Source organism: Neoarius graeffei, chromosome 23 (assembly GCF_027579695.1).
Source record: "Neoarius graeffei isolate fNeoGra1 chromosome 23, fNeoGra1.pri, whole genome shotgun sequence".
In the NCBI taxonomy this organism is placed as follows: domain Eukaryota; kingdom Metazoa; phylum Chordata; class Actinopteri; order Siluriformes; family Ariidae; genus Neoarius; species Neoarius graeffei.
In genome coordinates, this window is record NC_083591.1 from 30,491,912 (window position 1) to 30,511,354 (window position 19,443).

At 43.8% G+C, this 19,443-nt stretch overlaps 1 protein-coding gene across 6 annotated transcripts in view; it reads right to left on the reverse strand.

The window, feature by feature from the left end:
- Positions 1-19,443, reverse strand: part of yeats2 (YEATS domain containing 2) — a 217,076-nt gene that overhangs the window by 124,676 nt on the left and 72,957 nt on the right. For all 6 annotated transcript variants that reach the window (XM_060906054.1, XM_060906053.1, XM_060906055.1 and 3 more), the window contains exons 14-15: positions 2,613-2,795; positions 24-279 (exon numbers count right to left, since the gene is read on the reverse strand). In XM_060906054.1, coding sequence (XP_060762037.1) covers positions 24-279; positions 2,613-2,795 — 439 coding nt within the window. The remainder of the gene's footprint in view (positions 1-23; positions 280-2,612; positions 2,796-19,443) is intronic.

Here is a 19,443-nt window from a genome sequence, read left to right on the forward strand (position 1 = left end):
ATAAAGGGGTTTTGAACTCTGACCTCCACTCTTGCCACCACTTCCTGATCCTCCTGTCGATTTGGTTCCGGCGTGCACCTGCTGTACAGACGCCCCACCACCAGTAGCTGTTCCGCTCCCACTGACGATTGCCTTCGCCACGCCCTGCGCCACCACCTGCTTCTGTCCCATTACCTTGGAGACCGCAGGGCTGGACTTGGCAACCAGGATTTGACCGCTGCTGATGGCTACCTGCTTCACTGCAGACTGCAGAGCAGAGCCGACTGGAATCCCCACCATCTACAAACAGAGTCGAGAGGAAGAAGAAAAGAGAAATGGACAGGAAACGAGGAAGAGGTGAACAGAAAGACAGGGACATAAAGAGTAACTAAATGATCTAGATCAACAACAACAACGTAACACCCTGAGCCCTACATTAAGGTGCTGAAACTTGTGTACAGGTTGCAGACAGACAATACGATTGCAGAATCGGTTACTGCTATGGTACACCACTGACTTTTGCATTTTGTATAAAGCCTAGGTCACAACCGGACGTACGATTTTTTTGGCCGTGCGATTTTTGGCGTTTCCCAAATCGCTGCGTTTTTTTTTTTTTTGTTCGTGGAGAAAGACGCACGTTGGCCGTAAGTTTGTCTTGCAACCTGAAAAAAAAACGTAAGCGCCCGTAGAGTTCGTTTGACATGACAAAGAACCTCTGCGGCCAGTCTACGGCTCGAAAATCAGCACGTCACACGCGCGCCCTCCGTGCGTTTCTTGCACATAGACCGGCCGTAGGAGCACGTACGGCCGGTTGTGACCGAGGCTTAAGATCCACTGGCTGTAGTGAAACCTGAGCCAACTGAATTTAAAAAAACAAACAAAAAAAAAAACACACAACTAAATTCTCACTCTGTACATCAACAAAGGTGATGGTTTTTATCCATCGTGCTACCTGGTGCTAATTCTCGGGTGTCCAGAAAATCATTTTTAAGACAGTTCGATGGGGTAGTTTAAAGGAACAGTCCACCGTACTTCCATAATGAAATATGCTCTTATCTGAATTGAGACGAGCTGCTCCGTACCTCTCCGAGCTTTGCGCGACCTCCCAGTCAGTCAGACGCGCTGTCACTCCTGTTAGCAATGTAGCTAGGCTCAGTATGGCCAATGGTATTTTTTGGGGCTGTAGTTAGATGCGACCAAACTCTTCCGTGTTTTTCCTGTTTACATAGGTTTATATGACCAGTGATATGAAACAAGTTCAGTTACACAAATTGAAACGTAGCGATTTTCTATGCTATGGAAAGTGCGCACTATAATGACAGGCGTACTAACACCTTCTGCGCGCTTCGGCAGCGCATTGATATCTGAGCTCCGTATCAATGCGCTGCCGAAGCGCGCAGAAGGTGTTAGTACGCCTGTCATTATAGTGCGGACTTTCCATAGCATAGAAAATCGCCACGTTTCAATTTGTGTAACTGAACTTGTTTCATATCACTGGTCATATAAACCTATGTAAACAGGAAAAACGTGGAAGAGTTTGGTCGCATCTAACTACAGCCCCAAAAAATACCATTGGCCATACTGAGCCTAGCTACATTGCTAACAGGAGTGACAGCGCGTCTGACTGACTGGGAGGTCGCGCAAAGCTCGGAGAGGTACGGAGCAGCTCGTCTCAATTCAGATAAGAGCATATTTCATTATGGAAGTACGGTGGACTGTTCCTTTAATAATCCTTGACTTGCAAGGTGACATCAAAGCAAAATAGAAACCTGGATGTCGGCCATGTCGGTGGATATACAAACACGGGGTCGAGCGACATTCCGTACAAAACAATCAGCTGTGCGCAACTCTCTGTTTTTCCACTGCTTTAAGCGTTTTTAGCTGTGCCATATCTTTGTGCTGTATATGCTTATGGTCACAACAGCACTCGTGACCGTGGCACGTTCCGATTTTTGAGAATTCCGTCCATGATTCGGAAAGAGGGCGAGGAAACTCTGAGGCTTAGTATGGAGAGGAGAGGAGACGAGCGTGGCTGGACATCCTCGGCAGGGCTGATCGAACAGAGGCTGAAACCAAAACAGCTCGTGCCTGCAGTGATCGTTTTCTCTCAGGTGAGATTCGAAAGCTTTCTCGATAATATCGTGGAAGAATTTTATTTCGTGTTGCTAGAATTCTAAAGCGCTACAAAACGAGCGCTCTCTTGTCGTGCTTCATTCGGTCGTTGTTATAATTTTAACACGTGTATTGGCATTTCGCTTCTAAGAGCGACAGCAAAATTATATGACGGAAACAATCCAAAGTCAGAAAACGGGCTGCGTTTGGTCCAAGATCGGATTTGATTCTTCGGCAGCCGAACCAGGTAGAACGCGATATCCGGGTACTCGATGGTCGGTAGAAGCGTCTTATCTTCAAAAAGGTCTGACTTTTTTAAATAACACTGGTCAGAAAAACTACACATATCTATCTTCTCTTTACCGTTCAAATCGTGATGATAAGAGAAAACGCAGCATCGTTTACAGACACGCTTTCGGCGGCTGCCACCCTAGTCGGTTTGTATATCCACCATCATGGCGGACGCTCATTTTGATCACGTGGTTGCAAGTCATGTCATCTATACGTGACTAAATTGTCACCTTGGTGGGCGTGGCTCCACCTCCTGACCCCACCCCACTCTTCTGTGGTGACACAGCAATCATATGACCTCCTTTCACAGTCACATACTGCTGCTGCTGCTGTGGCGTTGGTGCTGCGGCTCCAGCCTGCTGCTGGGAGGATGTCTGAGGGGTCACTTCTCCTGGCTCCTGCTTGATAATTACCTACAACACGATGAAGAACATCAGTGTGATGCAATTACAGTCAGAAGTGTGCATTAGATAAAAAAAAAAAACTTTGCTGGAAGCCACTCACTGCTTTCAACGGCACGATACCCGCTTCATTTCGTCCACCTCACTGTGCGTACGCGTCACGTGCTCAAAATGCAGTTTGTTGCCATCACTTACACTACCGTTCAAAAGTTTGGGGTCACCCAGACAATTTTGTGTTTTCCATGAAAAGTCACACTTTTATTTACCACCATAAGTTGTAAAATGAATAGAAAATATAGTCGAGACATTTTTCTGGCCATTTTGAGCATTTAATCGACCCCACAAATGTGATGCTCCAGAAACTCAGGCCCACTTTACACGGGGACGGTCTGAAACAAAAACGCAAAAGTCCGTTTTCGTTCTCACTTTTTTCTGCGTCTACACGACCGTTTTCAAGGAGGAAGTCTGCGTCTATACGGTGACGCATAAATGTGTGGAATTCAATTGGATGTGCATGCCAGGCGGCTAGGTGGTGCTGTGAAAGACCTCCGCTATGTCTGCACGCATGCGCAACGTCTTCCGTCTTGTCTGATCTGCACATCTGCGCCGCGAAAACTTTGACTACTCTGGCTATGGTAAGTAAGAACGCAAGTAAAAAAGTAAGAGCATACTATACCCGCCTCTGTTCATTAACGGTATATGTGCAGATTCGGTATAGATGTTCGAAGGACTCCTGGACGTTTACTAAAGCTGCCAGAGCAGCTTGAAGGTCCGTTGGATCGATGTAATCAGACATGCTCTTACTTTTTTACTTACTTTCTTACTTCCCGGGCTGGCATGTACAGTATATGACATATGTATGACAAACTCCATACCTGACGTGAGCAGATCCGAGCAGAGTTTGGCGTATTGGGTAGTTTAGACGGATATGCAACGGGGGCCGTTTTTAACTTATCCACTCTGGAAGGCGTTTTCAATTTTTTCCGTTTTTCAGCCTCGGAAACGCCGTCCCCGTGTAGACGAAAGGCACTTCCGATAAAATATTTAGTCGTTTTTACCCGACAGCGTCCTCGTGTAAACGGGCCCTCAATCTGCTCAAAGGAAGGTCAGTTTTATAGCTTCTCTAAAGAGCTCAACTGTTTTCAGCTGTGCTAACATGATTGTACAAGGGTTTTCTAATCATCCATTAGCCTTCTGAGGCAATGAGCAAACACATTGTACCATTAGAACACTGGAGTGAGAGTTAAATAATAATAATAATAATAATAATAATAATAATTTCAACTTGTATAGCGCCTTTCAAGAAACCCAAGGACGCTTTACAATTATAGACAAAGAAAAAAATAATAACAATAAAAAAAATGAATAAATAATAAAAAATAAAAGTAAAAAGTCCACCAAGTAGGGGTCAGGATGTAATTCCCGTGGTGTAGCAGCCACAGTCCCACCAAAAGGCGCATGAAAACGAGTCCCACATCTCCAGCACCGCCGCCGTGACGCCGTCAGCCACATCGCTCGAACACCACGCCGTGGATCCACAAAGCGAGCACAGAAGCTCTGCCATGCAGAGCGCTAGTGTGTCCCAAACCGCCTGCACAGCCGCCGCAACGCCACCGAGCAACATCACTCGGAACATCACGCCAAGCATTAAAGTGCAGAGCGCTGGACAACCACGAATGTTAAATGAGCAGCGAGCTCACTGCAGTCCACAGCTGGGAGCGCAGGCATCACCCACAGCGAACCAAGGCCTGGAGGGAAACCAACGCCCAAAACTGGGTCCGGAGCTACACCACAACCGGCGGACAAAACACTCAAACAAACATCAAACTACACAAACACACAGAAAAAATAAATATATAAATAAATAAAATGAAAATTGAAAAAGAAAGAAAAAAAAAGCTCTGGTGAGAAGTGGCAGCCAGAATGCGCACGACGTACTCTCAACCGGAAACGAAAAAAAAAATTAGGCTGGAAATGGGCCTCTATTGCACCAAAAACCAGACATTTGCAGCTAGAATAGTCATTTAGCACATTAGCAATGTATAGAGTGGATTTCTGATTAGTTTAAAGTGATCTTCATTGAAAAGAACAGTGCTTTTCTTTCAAAAATAAGGACATTTCAAAGTGACCCCAAACTTTTGAACGGTAGTGTACGAAGTTTGTTGAACATGGACGTTATAACCAACATCGACCTTGTTGCGAACGGCGAGGGTGAAGTTTACTCAAACTTTGCCCAAAATCAGGAGCACCAGTTTTCATTCAAAGATGAGAAACGTTAACGGAGACACTGGAAGCTCATGGAATATTTATAAAATGTGTACTGCTTTCCGAGTGCCACAAGACCAACAACATTAAAACCACTTCAAAGAATCCAAAACGCAGCTTTAGAGTTTCTGGGGTTTAAAAGGGTCGCCGAGTGACGCAAGTTAGAATATTTTCAAAAACTCAGAATACAGAAACAAAAATTCAGCTCCTCGGTTCAGTAATCCCTCTAAAGCCACACTCCTAAAATACACTCATGCTGCGTAGGCTAGAAATGCAATACAACTGGAAGGCAAGAACACAACAGACACCCTTGTCCTGATTGGATGTTGCTTGAAGTCCCCCCCCCCCCCTTTAAGCAGGTATGTACTGACAGCTGATGACCTTTAGAGAGATGCATTACAAAAACGTGACTTGAAAATCACCGATTCCACCTTTAACATTTATAGCCCATTGAACTGGAAGGAGTACGTTATCAGACGCTCTTACCTAGACGTTTTACAAATATCCTAAATCGGCACAAGCAAAAACTAGAGGTCTTTACAAGTGTCGTATCAAGACAAGAGAGATTGTTCGTGCTTGCCTAAGGAATACTGCAGTCTTCTGCAGAGAGCACAGAGAGGGGTTACATACTGTATCGTGCAATTTAAAGAACTCGTTCTCTCACAGACACACACACACCTGCTGAAGGCGGCTCGCTGCTCAGCCTGGCGGGAACTATTAATAACTTTGTGCGAGAAAAATAGCCTGTGGTGCCAGGGGACACAAAACACTGCGACACCCTTTGAGCCTGTCCCAGATAGAGTAAGAAGATTCCCTAATCTACACTGTCACTGCACTGAAGAGCCAAGCCAGAAGGCTGGAGTGGACCGCGTAAGGAGCCAGAAAACGGAAGAGAGAAGAACGAGAGGAACCGAGTAGTCAGACACCTTGAAGAGAAATAAGAGAAGTCCAACTCAACGCTGACGCCTCCACCACCGAGTCTACTCCTTCTTGTTATTTCATTTGTAGGTCAGAACCACCCTTAAAATCTACTCCGACCGTGAAGGAAGCTATTGTAGAACTATTTCGGATATTTCATCTTGCTGTTACTGATGCAGTTTGGATTAAGGCCAATTTATGCTGACAACCCAGTCCTCGCAGACGGTGTCGCAGATAGCGTCTGCGTAGCCCCCCCACCTTCGCAGACGCTCTGCGTGCACCTCCCAAAAATTGTGACCACCGCAGAAGCCTCGCAGACAGCGTTGCAGACAAGAGGGCTCTGATTGGTCCACTCTACATCCACTGTACCCTCACTTCCACTTCCCTACTTTCCCGGTTTGGTTTGTTTTCACGACCAGCATTTTTAAAAACACGAGCGAAGATGGAGCAGCATGAAGAGCGGTTGATTGAGGAAGTGAGGAAGTACGGACATCTATACGACTCCAGTTCTAGTCATTATAAAAAAAAAAAGTTCTAGTCATTATAAGTAACCGGAGGATAAACACTCCACTAACCACACCCACCAACTACTCCTAGCGGCTTCGCCACCCCCTTGCGTTGTGGCGGTGAATAACATCGCACATGCCTATAACTCCCCGCTCAACAATAAATTACAACTGTCTGCGAAAAGCTATCTGCGAAAGCCTTGTTGCAAGAGCATGCAGAGGCCTTTAGAGGTCTGCGCGGGACAGAATTTTCAGTCCCGCTCCCGCCCGCACCCGCATTGTGCAGTCCCGCTCCCGCCCGCTCCCGCAAAGAATTATGATTTTCAGTCCCGCTCCCGCCTGCCATATTTTGTCCCGCTCCTGCCTGCAAATCCCGCATGATGCGGACGTTCGCGTTATTTCTCACGAAAGTTCTTGTCATTGGCTTGGGGAATTAAACATGCTGAGCTTAGCTGAGCTCTCCACTGACCGATCCTTCATTTATTGTTTAGACTCTGACATTCTGCTGACACATTCCAAATTGAGCGCTGCATGCGCTCATGATTGACAGCTCTCGCTTCGATTGACAGCTCTCGCTTTGCGCACTCGCACTCCCACTCCCGAGTCTGTGGCGTTATGATTCCAACCGCGATTTCGTTCTCCTCTCGTATGAAGTGCTGCGCAACCACAACCAGCTCCTCAGATTATACACTGTCTATTTCTCGCTTTAAATTGAACAATCTGTGCGATACAGTCCTTTCTAATACTAGTTAATACTCTTTTTTTTTTTTGGGGGGGGCTTTTTTCACTTTTTTTTATTATTGGATAGGACAGTGTAGAGACAGGAAATGAGCGGGAGAGAGAGATGGGGAGAGATAGGGAAATGACCTCGGGCCGGAATCGAACCCAGGTCCCCGGATTTATGGTATGGCGCCTTATCCACCTGAGCCATGACGCCCCCGTTTATACTTAATACTTTTTTAAAATACTTTTTAATACTTAGGACTAATACTCTTGACTTTTTAACGGTAAATGTCCCTCTTTTTAAAGCAGCACTTACTTCTGAAGCACTGTGAGCTTCACTAGAGGAGCTCTGCTCTTCTGCCATGATCGGAGATCTCAAACACGGAAGAGCGGAAAGGAATCGGAAACGCACGCGAGATTAGACCACATCCGCAAATTTAGGCATCTTAAAATGTTTTTATTAATGCCAAATAAAATATCCAGCACACATTATATACGATAGACAAATTAATCATTTATAAATTTTATTTTAAACACGTTTTTAGTTAGCGGGACTGCAGCTTATCACCTCTCCCGCCCGCGCCCGCATTGTGCACTCCCCCTCCCGCCTGCAATGAGCTTTCAAAATTTGTCCCGCGCCGCACTGCTTTGCGTCGGGTCCCGCGGGAGTGCAGGGCTCTAGTTTGGATTGATTTTAAAATCTGAAAATCAGTTCATCTGATAGCTACGATGATCAATCATATAAACACACGTTCAACCACTCATTCTTGAAATATTGCACTTATGAGAATCTCGGCTGGACAACCCAAAAACAATCCCCCCTCCCCACCGTGGTGGTGGCGGCGGCATTAAAAGAAAAGAAAGGATGAGCGGACATGCCATGATGGTACATCAACACACTCTAAGGGTGCATTAGGGTCGTCATTAGTCTACGCCAACAGACTGACTGAATCACAATACACCAGTTGTGATACTGAGCAGACGGTGTCATGTCGGAACAGCTGACGCTGCATTCGTGCTGCGCGACTGTTAAGAAAATAAAGACAGACATTCCCCTTTATATGTTAGGGCTGTACAATAACAGATTGGAATTATTATTAAATCATAAATCACTACAATTACTCAGCCAAAATGAGGACTAAAATATTTTTTGCTGTAATTCTGTAGAATTTAACCATTACTGCCAGTAACAACCTTAAAAAAAAAAAGGCCACAGTATCAAAGAGATACACAGAACCTTTATTTTTAAATACATTTCTGAGTGGATAGTATCTCCATCCTTGACTCTTGTATGCTGCATAAATGAGAATAAAAAAATATTTTTTTGAGAGTTAAAATCGAACGCAAAGTTGGTATTCGAGCCGCCCCGCTGAGCCAGCCAGACCTGAATGCGTGACATCACAGCGGGAACCGGTGCTATCGACCAAAGCCAGACTGGGCAGGCGAGAGTGGTTGCAGTGGCCTCTTCGTTCGGATTTATTGGAGATTCTTCGGATTCCTCAGATAGTAATACATCTGACTGTGATTAGTCCTGAAATTGGTGTGTGTGTACATGCTACTGCTATACACGTAGAACCGTATCAGTTCGAACCGTCTGAAAGTGAATCCGATAGTAACACGTCGGCCACGGAAGCCCCCACCTTACGAAATAAAGCCAGAGAACAAAGCCGTCTAGAGCAGTGGTTCTCAAACTTTTTATACTCTGTACCACCTGAGAAAATACTGAGCTCTCGGAGTACCACCATGATGACCAACATTATAATATAGCAGCATAGGCCTTCCCTATTAGCTTCAGCCACACAGGAGAGATGTTTATTCCTTATTATGGTTATTTATTGATAGCTGTTAACACCGAATCAGACATTTACAACTCTGTCCAACAATTCTCACATACTCCTACATACACAGCGCAATACACACTCAAATTGCAACTGAATGAAAATGGCACAGAGCCATACAGTACATATTCGACCTCTACAAAATTATGCTCCTAATCTGGCCCACAAATAACACAAACATCAAGTCTTTTTTTCTCAGCAGAAGATATGTGAAACATCAAACATCTCAGCACAAAAAAAAAGGAAAAAAAAAAAAGAATCCTGAAGACTTGCATTGCCACAAAAATGTAAAAGCCAGACATAATTTTTCACATTCTCACACGTAGCTACACATTTCTTTTTAAACGTTGTATTTATTATGCACTATATGTTTCAGGGTTTTTTTTTAGCTGAAAATGTTAATGCGAAAATATGACTTTCCCCCGCGTACCACCAGAGAGCGCTCGCGTACCACCGGTGGTACGCGTACCACGGTTTGAGAACCACTGGTCTAGAGAATTGGATGGAATTGAACTGACAGTCTCATGTGACTCTCATTAAAACAGGATGGGCGTTATAACTTACGCAACATACATGTACATGCATGCATTTTCACTGATAAAACGTAAAAGGCTAATTAAATAAATCAGATGAACTGAAACAATCACATTCTGAAGCAAATTAAACAATCTTATACCGGTAACTTAAACACAATACAAGTTACATGTATTAATCTAAATGCAGGTAAACACCGAGTGGTGCTGTTGTGATGTATCCAAACGAGAGTCGCATCTTACCCGTCTGTGTTCTCGCTTCTTGAAGGCCGAGCTTGTGGCTGATTCTTTTGAAACAATCAGACTTTCAGTTCTTCGTTCATTTGCTTCTTCCACGTAAGGGTGAGATATTGCTGCTGAGGCGAGCATATCCAGTGGAGAAATTAGACGGCTGGTCCACTCATTCTCCATCTTCTCCATACCAAGTACTTCGCCATTACTGCTCGGCTCACACTCCAGGAGAACTGGTGCAACTGAACTTACTTTCCTTTTCTTGTAGTTTTCTTTTCCTTTAATTGTTGGTACTGCACCCTCTTTCAATACAGGCTTATAGCCAACGCTCCTCAACAGATCAGAGGTTTCGTACGAGTCTTCAGTTAAACGTGCCCGTGAATTTCTTGCAAAACGAGTCCAAATCTTTGCAGTTTGAACATTCTTGGGCCATGAATGCAACGTAAATCCACCTTCTGTCATGTTGCTGCACCCACCAGCAACACATGGACGTGGCATGGTGATAAATTAGCTCAAAATGGAGGATCGGAGTTGCAGTCAGCTCTGTGTTTTAGTATAGCGGAAATGGCGATGAGACCGATAGACTTCCTGCGGTGACGTCACAGATGTCAAGGCCATTGACTCGGACCGCTACCTATATGAATAATTTTAATCGTAAAAATTACGATTTTAGATTTAATTGTTAACGCTTAAAACTATTCCTGCGCCATTCTTGAGGTCTCAAGGCATTTATAAATGAAAAGTGAGGCCATGGTTCTGCGTATATGCTTTAAGGAGTCACTGGGCAACTGGAAAAGCAAAAGTAGGAAAGTTGGGGGTTTTAGTTTTAAAATATGATGTCTTTTTGTTTCTGTATCTTATGGTTTGGAGCCAATCTTCCCTTTTATTTTATTTTTAATTGTTAGTAGTATTTTTTGTTTATTTAGGTTTTTATTCTATTATTAATTTTTTTCTGATTTCTTGTATGACTATTACTATAATTACTATTATTGACATTACTACTACTAATTTTTTGTTAATATCTGCATTGTGTAGCTGTCTATGGGGGGGTAGGGGGCGGGTGGGATGTGTTGTATTTTGTTGTGTTATTGTCCTTTGTTTAAATTCAATAGAGTGAGTTTATAAAAAAATAAAAAATATATATGAACAAGATTGTGCCGCCCACAGCTTTGCAGATACAGAACCTAGATTAGGTATCAGGTGATCAGTGCGTGCATGCAAGACAGCATCAAAGGAGGAGTCCAGACCCTGCAGGAATTTAAAAACCAAAAGTATTTTGGACTGTATTCAGAAAGGAAGAGTGAGTCAGTACGCTGCATGATGTGCCACACTCTGTTACAGAAAACCGCATTCAAAACCTATTTTACATGATGTGGCTAGGGATGGAAAACAAAGAGCAAAAACAGAAATTCAAGGGGCTGGCTGACCTTTCCCAGAACCCCCCTGTCTTTTAAACTTGGTTTCAGCAGGACACAAAACAAAAGAGCACTTCCTGCAATGCCTTTACACTGAAGACAAGTGCAAAAACTATTTTCCGACAGGGTATGATGGAATCTTTACCGAAGGATATTTTGGATTAAGACGTTTCCATAAAATATCTTACTTTATCAATATTTATAAAGGAGAGCGGCTGTGAGGAAATACAACATACAGTGGTGCTCGAAAATCTGTGAGCCCTTTAGAATTTTCTATATTTCTGCATAAATATGACCTAAAACATCATCAGATTTTCACACAAGCCCTAAAAGTATATAGAGATAACCCAGTTAAACAAACGAGACAAAAATATTATACTTGGTCATTTATTCTTTCGATTACGTTCATTATGTCTTATATTAAATATAGTTAGTTTTTTTTTCTTTTTTATCAGACATCTAATTTATTGGGTTTGTTTACCTGACATGTTTCGACGTACAACTTCCGTCTTCAGACAGGAAGGCCACGCCTTCAGAAACAGCAGCTGATAAAAGATGCGTCACCAATTAACATCCGGTGACACTCTGAGGAAGACGGAAGTTGTACGTCGAAACATGTCAGGTAAACAAACCCAATAAATTAGATGTCTGATAAAAAAAAAAAATAAAAAAAAAAACTAACTATATTGGTCATTTATTTATTGAGGAAAATGATCCAATATTACATATCTGTGAGTGGCAAAAGTATGTGAACCTCTAGGATCAGCAGTGAATTTGAAGGTGAAATTAGAGTCGGTGTTTTTAATCAATGGGATGACAAGCAGGTGTGAGTGGGCACCCTGTTTTATTTAAAGAACAGGGATCTATCAAAGTCTGATCTTCACTACACACGTTTGTGGAAGTGTAACAAAGGAGATTTCTGAGGACCTCAGAAAAAGCGTTGTTGATGCTCATCAGGCTGGAAAAGGTTACAAAGCCATCTCTAAAGAGTTTGGACTCCACCAATCCACAGTCAGACAGATTGTGTACAAATGGAGGAAATTCGAGACCAGTGTTACCCTCCCCAGGAGTGGTCGACCAACAAAGATCACTCCAAGAGCAAGGCGTGTAATAGTCGGCGAGGTCACAAAGGACCCCGGGGTAACTTCTAAGCAACTGAAGGCCTCTCTCACATTGGCTCAGAACTGACCGAGCCTGGGGGAAATACCATGACAGAAGAGAGACTTGTCTAACGTAAAACATCAAATTCTTATAAAAGAACTGCTGTCTGACACGGTGGTTGGATCAGAACCTACACAGGACAGTCAATAAAGGAGTAAGTCACCAAATACTGGATCAAAAGAAGCAGTCAGGTCCAGCAGATCAAGTGCGTGTTCAGGAACCTACAATCAGGTTCAACCAGCAAGTCACTGGAAACCCAGACAAGCGCAATTTCAGCCTGATGAAACTCTTCAAACAGGTCACGTTCTTCAAGTAGAGCTACTAACGAACACTGGAGTAGCTTGCCCAGAACAGGCAGGTTGGAAATAGGTCTGTAATTACTGAGCTCCTCTGGGTCAAGCCCTGGCTTTTTAAGAACTGGAGTGATTGCAGCCAGTTCTGGGTTAGAAGAACAGAGCCAACAGTAAGAGAAGCACCGACAGAGTTAGTTATGAGTAGGGACAAATGAAAGATCTGTTTTGATGAGAGGTGCAGCCAAGGTGGCAAGAAGTAGCTTGGGGTGCTTTGGTCAGCATGGTAGTGGGGGTGTGGCAGAACATCAGCTGCAGACCGAGAAGAGGTTAGGTAACATGAGATGATTCTCACTTATGGCGGCACAGTGGCGTAGTGGTTAGCACAGTCGCCTCACAGCAAGAAGGTTCTGGGATTGAGCCCAGAGGCCAATGGAGGCCTTTCTGTGTGGAGTTTGCATGTTCTCCCTATGGCACCCTCTGGGTGCTCCAGTTTCCCTCCCACAGTCCAAAGACACACAGGTTAGGCTAATTGGTGGCTCAAAATTGACTGTAGGTGTGAATGTGAATGGTTATAATAATAATAATAATAATTTCAATTTATATAGCGCCTTTCACAAACCCAAGGACGCTTTACAAAAGAATTACCACCAAAAAAAAAACTAGGAAGAATAGTGTGAGGTAAAGAGAAAAGTTTTCAAGTTGGCTTTGAAGGAAGAGACAGTGGAACAGTCACGAAGTGATTGTGGTAACGAGTTCCAAAGTTTAGGAGCAGCAACACTAAATGATCTGCCACCCATAGATGTCAGTTTAAAACGTGGAACAGTCAGAAGTCCAGAGACAGAAGATCTGAGGGAGCGGGAGGGACAGTACAAATGAATTAGCTCACGGAGATAGGAAGGAGCGAAACCATGAAGAGCTTTATAGGTTAAAAGCAGGATTTTGTATTTGATCCGAGACATAACTGGCAACCAGTGCAGTTGCTGTAAAACAGGAGTGATGTGAGCAGTGCGCTTGGTGAGTGTGAGGACTCTTGCTGCTGAGTTTTGGATGTAGTGCAGGCGATTGAGCAATGTGGCAGGGAGACCATAAAAGAGAGAATTGCAATAATCAAGACGAGAAAAAATAAATGCATTGACCAACATATTGGCATCAGATTCCAAAAGAAAAGGGCGGAGACGTGCAATATTGCGGAGGTGAAAGAAAGCATTCTTAGTAATTAGTTTAAGATGGGGTTCAAACGTAAGGGTGGAGTCAAAGAGAACTCCAAGGTTTTGTACAACTTGGGAAGGATGAATAGACACACCATCAACATCAGTAGTAAAACTGGAGAAATTCTGAACCTGTCTTTTGGTACCTACTAATAGAACCTCCGTTTTGCCAGCATTAAGTTTAAGGCAGTTCTTATGCAGCCATTGCTTAAGGTCAGTGATGCAAGTCCTTAGCAGCTGAACAGAGGCTATGGAAGGGGTGATAGTGATGTGGATTTGAATATCATCAGCATAACAATGAAAGTTAAGGCCATAGTTATGAATAATCTGGCCTATAGGAGAAATATATAATATAAAAAGAAGGGGACCAAGGACGGAACCCTGAGGCACACCTTGAGCAACAGTAGCAGTGGATAATTTATGAACACCAATAGAAATAAACTGTTGCCTGTTTGCTAGATATGACTGAAACCAGGATAAAGCTAAGCCAGTAATACCAAAGGAAGATAGTCTGGAAATGAGTCTCATGATGTACGGTGTCAAAGGCAGCTGTGAGGTCCAAGAGAACAAGGACATTGAGATGACCAGCATCAGTTGAGAGCAGGTCATTAACAACTCTCAAGAGAGCAGATTCAGTGCTATGCATATTGCGAAAGCCTGACTGAAAGGGTTCATAGAGATCATTATGAGCAAGGAAAGTATGAAGTTGAGAGGCTACAACTCTCTCCATTACTTTAGCTAAGAAAGGGAGATTTGAAATGGGTCTGTAATTGGACAGTGAAAGAGAATCTAGACCAGGTTTCTTTAGTATTGGTGTAACTGAAGCAATCTTGAGGGAGATGGGAACAGTGCCTAAAGCAAAACACTGATTAATCAAATGAGCAATATAAGGGGAGATAGCAGATACACAAGATTTAAGAAGTGTAGTGGGTGCAGGGTCCAACAGACATGAGGAGGAGGAGGACTTAGACATAATTTCCGATACTTTAGAAGAATCAACAGGAGAGAAAGCAGAGAGACAGCAGTCAGCTTTATGAGAAAGAGCTACTAGCGGGACAGAAGAATGAATTTCAGAATGAAAGTGTTGGTAAATACTGACAATTTTATCCTTGAAAAAATCCAAAAAAGCCTGATACTGAGCAGGAGAACTAGGAATGGTTGAGGAAGGAGGCTGAAGAAGTTTATTTATTGTATTAAACAGAGTTTTGGGTCTATGATTGCCACTTTTAATGATGTTAGCATAATAGGAGGATCGGGCAGCATTAAGAGCATCCTTATACTTTGTGATGTGTTCAGAGAAGAGTGAAAGATGAATAGTAAGGCCAGTTTTCTTATAAAGGCGCTCTAGCCGCCTTCCCTTGGCCTTCATGGCCCTAAGCTCAGAGGTGAACCAAGGAGAGGCGCGATTTGCAGAGACCGGTCTAGTTTTAAGGGGAGCGAAAGTGTTAAGTGTGTTAGATATAGTATTATTGTAAATAGCAACTGTATCTAGCCTGGGCCCGCCCATCCTAAGTGTGACGCAAAACGGGGGCCTGTTGCGAACTTAGTCTGGCAAGGCAAGCTATCTCCAGCTCTTCCAAGCTCCCGAAAAATCAGGAGCCAATCAACTTTGAGCATCTCCAACGGCCCTGGGTAGAGGCGTGTTCAAGGCAGTGACGTAGTAGAACTGCGACCGGAAGCCATAGTTTGTTTACAGAATCTATGCTGGAAGCGCTTCATTCACTAGAAACATTACGAACATGGAGCAGCGGCAAGCCTTTGACACAGCGGTAGATGCTGTATTGAAAGCATTCAACGGGAAGTTCTCATTGAAAACGGAGCAAAGAGCAGCCCTGGAGGTATTTATCTTCTTCCTGTTACTCAAGCAGTTTCCGTCGCGTCACATACGTCAGAGGGAAGAGTGATGTGATTGGTTTAAGCTTCGTCACAGCCTTTTCTGGCTTCGACCAGTAGCAAACTGAAGCATTTCAGGGAGGCGGGTCAACCACGCGCTTTGGGAAACGGTTGGGCTTAATATCTTTGCCAGACCAAATGCTCGCAGAGCTTTGAAGTTGCGTTAGCCAGACTAAACTGTATCATCAGGAGAGGAAACCTCAGAAAATTTACAAAAAGAAGAGAGGAGAGAGGCAGAGAAAGAATGCACATCAATAGAAGAAAGATTACGGAAAGAGACAGTAGAACGCAGAGGAACTTTAGAAGAAGGCACACTGAGACAACACTCAATCAGCTTGTGGTCAGTAAAATCTACGTCAGAACCCGATACAGATACAATTTTTGTACCAGTAGAGCAAAGCAAGTATATGACCATGATTATGTGTGGGAAAGTCAACATGCTGAGTTAAACCAAAACATTCAAAGACAGTCAAGAGCTCCTCAGTAAGGGAGCAACTAATATCAACATGAATGTTAAAGTCACCCAGAAGAATGACGGCGGAACAGACAGATGAGGCTACAGTTAGCAGTTCATTCAGTTCAGATGGAAAAAGAGATGGTGATGATTTGGGAGGTCGATAGATTAAGATCATCAACAACAGTGTGGGAGTGGAGGTTTTCAAAGCCAGATATTCACAGGATGTAACATCATGAAAAACAATCTCTAAGACTACGTTCAGACTGCACCCTGAAACGACCCATATCCGATTTTTTTGCCCATATGCGACTTGTATCTGATTTGTTATTGACAATCTGAACGACACAGATCCGATTTTTTCACATGCGACCCAGGCCGCTTGGGTATGTGGTCCTAATTCCGATGCATATCTGTTATTTTCACATGCGACTGCAGTCTGACCGGACAGGTCGCATTCATGCGACCTACACGTAATCAACAAGAGACAAACGTCACTATTCTGCGTTGGCTAATCCCGCCTCTTTGGTGGAAAACAACAACAATGACATAATGCGCTACATGAACAGGCGCGCACACAGTCTCTCTCACACTCCGTCATATGCGCGATGCAGACATTAATGTTTCGCGTGCGTGCTCTTGCTCACTTGCTCTAGATTCCGGGAGATATTCTCCAATTTGCGGGCATCAGGGAGCCACTATCGATATGCGGGAGACTTGGGATGTCTGCACTAGACAGTGTTTATGTAGAGAGCATGCGCACTTCAATCAATCAATCAATCAATCAATCAATCAATCAATCAATCTTTCAACGGAGGTTGCTGCCACGGCCCCACTCACTCACACACACCCTCTCTCTCACACAGAGACACTCTCTCTCTCTCTCTCTCTCTCTCTCACGCAGAGACACTCTCACTCACTCACACACACAGCACACGATGTGCTTATTACGTGTCAATTTGCGCATGCGGGACACTTTTGGGTCGTTTTCCATTCATATTGGAGATCGCATACAAGTCTCATATAATTGGTAATGTGAACGGCCTAACAAAAAAATCAGATTTCGCAACAAATCGGATATGGGTCGTTTCAGGTTGCAGTCTGAACGTAGTGCAAGTTTCAAACCACATCGGAAAACTGCAGCTAGACCTCCACCCTTCCCTGTGAGACGGGGCTTCGAAAAATATGTGCATCCAGATGGTGAAGACGTATTTAAATATAGACAGTCCTCAGCCTGTTGCCATGTTTCCACCAGCAGAAGTATGTCCAGGGTCTTTTGGATAATTAGGTCATTAATGAGTGACGCTTTGTTGGTGATGGAACAGGAGTTTAAAACCCAATCTTCGCAGGAAACACAGGTGACAATCCAGAGACAGCAGAACCTTGCAGTTTCCCAAGTGAGCGAAGAACACTGATTAACTCCATGAGCGTACTTGTTGGTTGTTTGTCTCTATGCGTCAGCCCTGCGATGACCTGGCAACTTGTCCAGGGTGTACCCCGTCTCTCGCCCGTAGTCAGCTGGGACAGGCTCCAGCTTGCCCGCGACCCTGCGCAGGATAAGCGGCTACAGATAATGGATGGATTCTCACTTGTGTGTGACCATGACAAGATGCGTTTGCTGTACATTTTCTATTTAGGCACAGGCACGCACTGTCAGGTCCGTCTTCTTACCGAGGTGCTCCATTTCACACCCAGTAGCTTCCATACTGCAGACTCAGGAATAAACATAGGGGCAGGATGTGTGAAAGTCACAGCACTCATACTGAGAGGAACAAGCTAATTCAGGGCAACAGTGAAAATATCCTCGTGGTTGATCACTCTGGGGATGCAGTCATACGGTAGTCTCAGAGATCAGAAACTACTCAAACGTGTTCGTTAAGGTGAGAACGATAATAGTTTTGAAAGTGATATGGCGTGGTGGACGTCTGTACGAGTCTTATGGTCAGAGATGCCAAACTCCACGCTACACAGGTTAAGAGTTGGAGTGCCTCGTGTGCACAGGGCAGTTATAACACATTTTACTGTATCATGAATATTACAGTCTCCTAGGAGCAGCATGGCAGTGTAGACAGAAGAGTGAGGTGAGCAAATCAGATAGTTCATTGATAAAACAAGTGATATGGCCGGGACGTGAACCAAAACATCCTACAGAGATTTGCGTCCAGGGATTTTCAGTGTACTGTACTGACCTTATAACGAGAACAGCAAGTCCACCACCATACTTGTACTATGATGGTGGCACATGGCATTAGACTAATGCCAAGTTTAAGTTTTTTTCTTTGTTGTTTGTTTTTTGTAAAGGCTTTACCCCGTTTAAAACAAAACAAAAAACAAACAACAAAGAAAAAAACTCTCATATATCCTAACCCTGATTAACCTGTATACCCTGTATGCCCCCACATTTTGTATGCTGCTGAATCTGTCCTTTTTTCAGTAGCTTTGTATAAACAATAACCGCTAAATGTAATGCAGTGTTATGTAAGGTGATCGCCTAGGCATTCTCATTGTGAAAAGTAAGTCACATGTACATGGACTGGCATTTAATGTTGTATTTGTTCCTTTCTATTTGTTTTTTGTCTGTTCATATTCTTTTTGGGGGAGTAAAGTCAGTTTAAAAATGCCGTTAAATGCATAGGCCTATAGGCCAAGTTTAATGACCTTGAGGTTATCAGAGGTCATATGTCGTTTTACAAATGAAAAATGAATTCAGCACCCAAACATTTAACAAACAAGGCCATTTGCTAACTTCATTAATCATTTTAGTACATTTCATTCCTTAAGGCCAATTTATGCTGACAACCCAGTCCTCGCAGATGGCGTCGCAGACAGCGTCTGCGTAGCCCCCCCACCTTCGCAGACGCTCTGCGTGCACCTCCCAAAAATTGTGACCACCGCAGAAGCCTCGCAGACAGCGTCGCAGACAAGAGGGCTCTGATTGGTCCACTCTACATCCGCTGTACACGCACTTCCGCTTCCCTACTTTCCCGGTTTGGTTTGTTTTCACGACCGGCATTTTTAAAAACACGAGCGAAGATGGAGCAGCACGAAGAGCGGTTGATTGAGGAAGTACGGACATCGATACGACTCCAGTTCTAGTCATTAAAAAAAAAAAAAAGTTCTAGTCATTATAAGTAACCGGAGGATAAACACTCCACTAACCACACCCACCAACTACTCCTAGCGACTTCGCGCCCCCTTGCGTTGTGGCGGTGAATAACATCG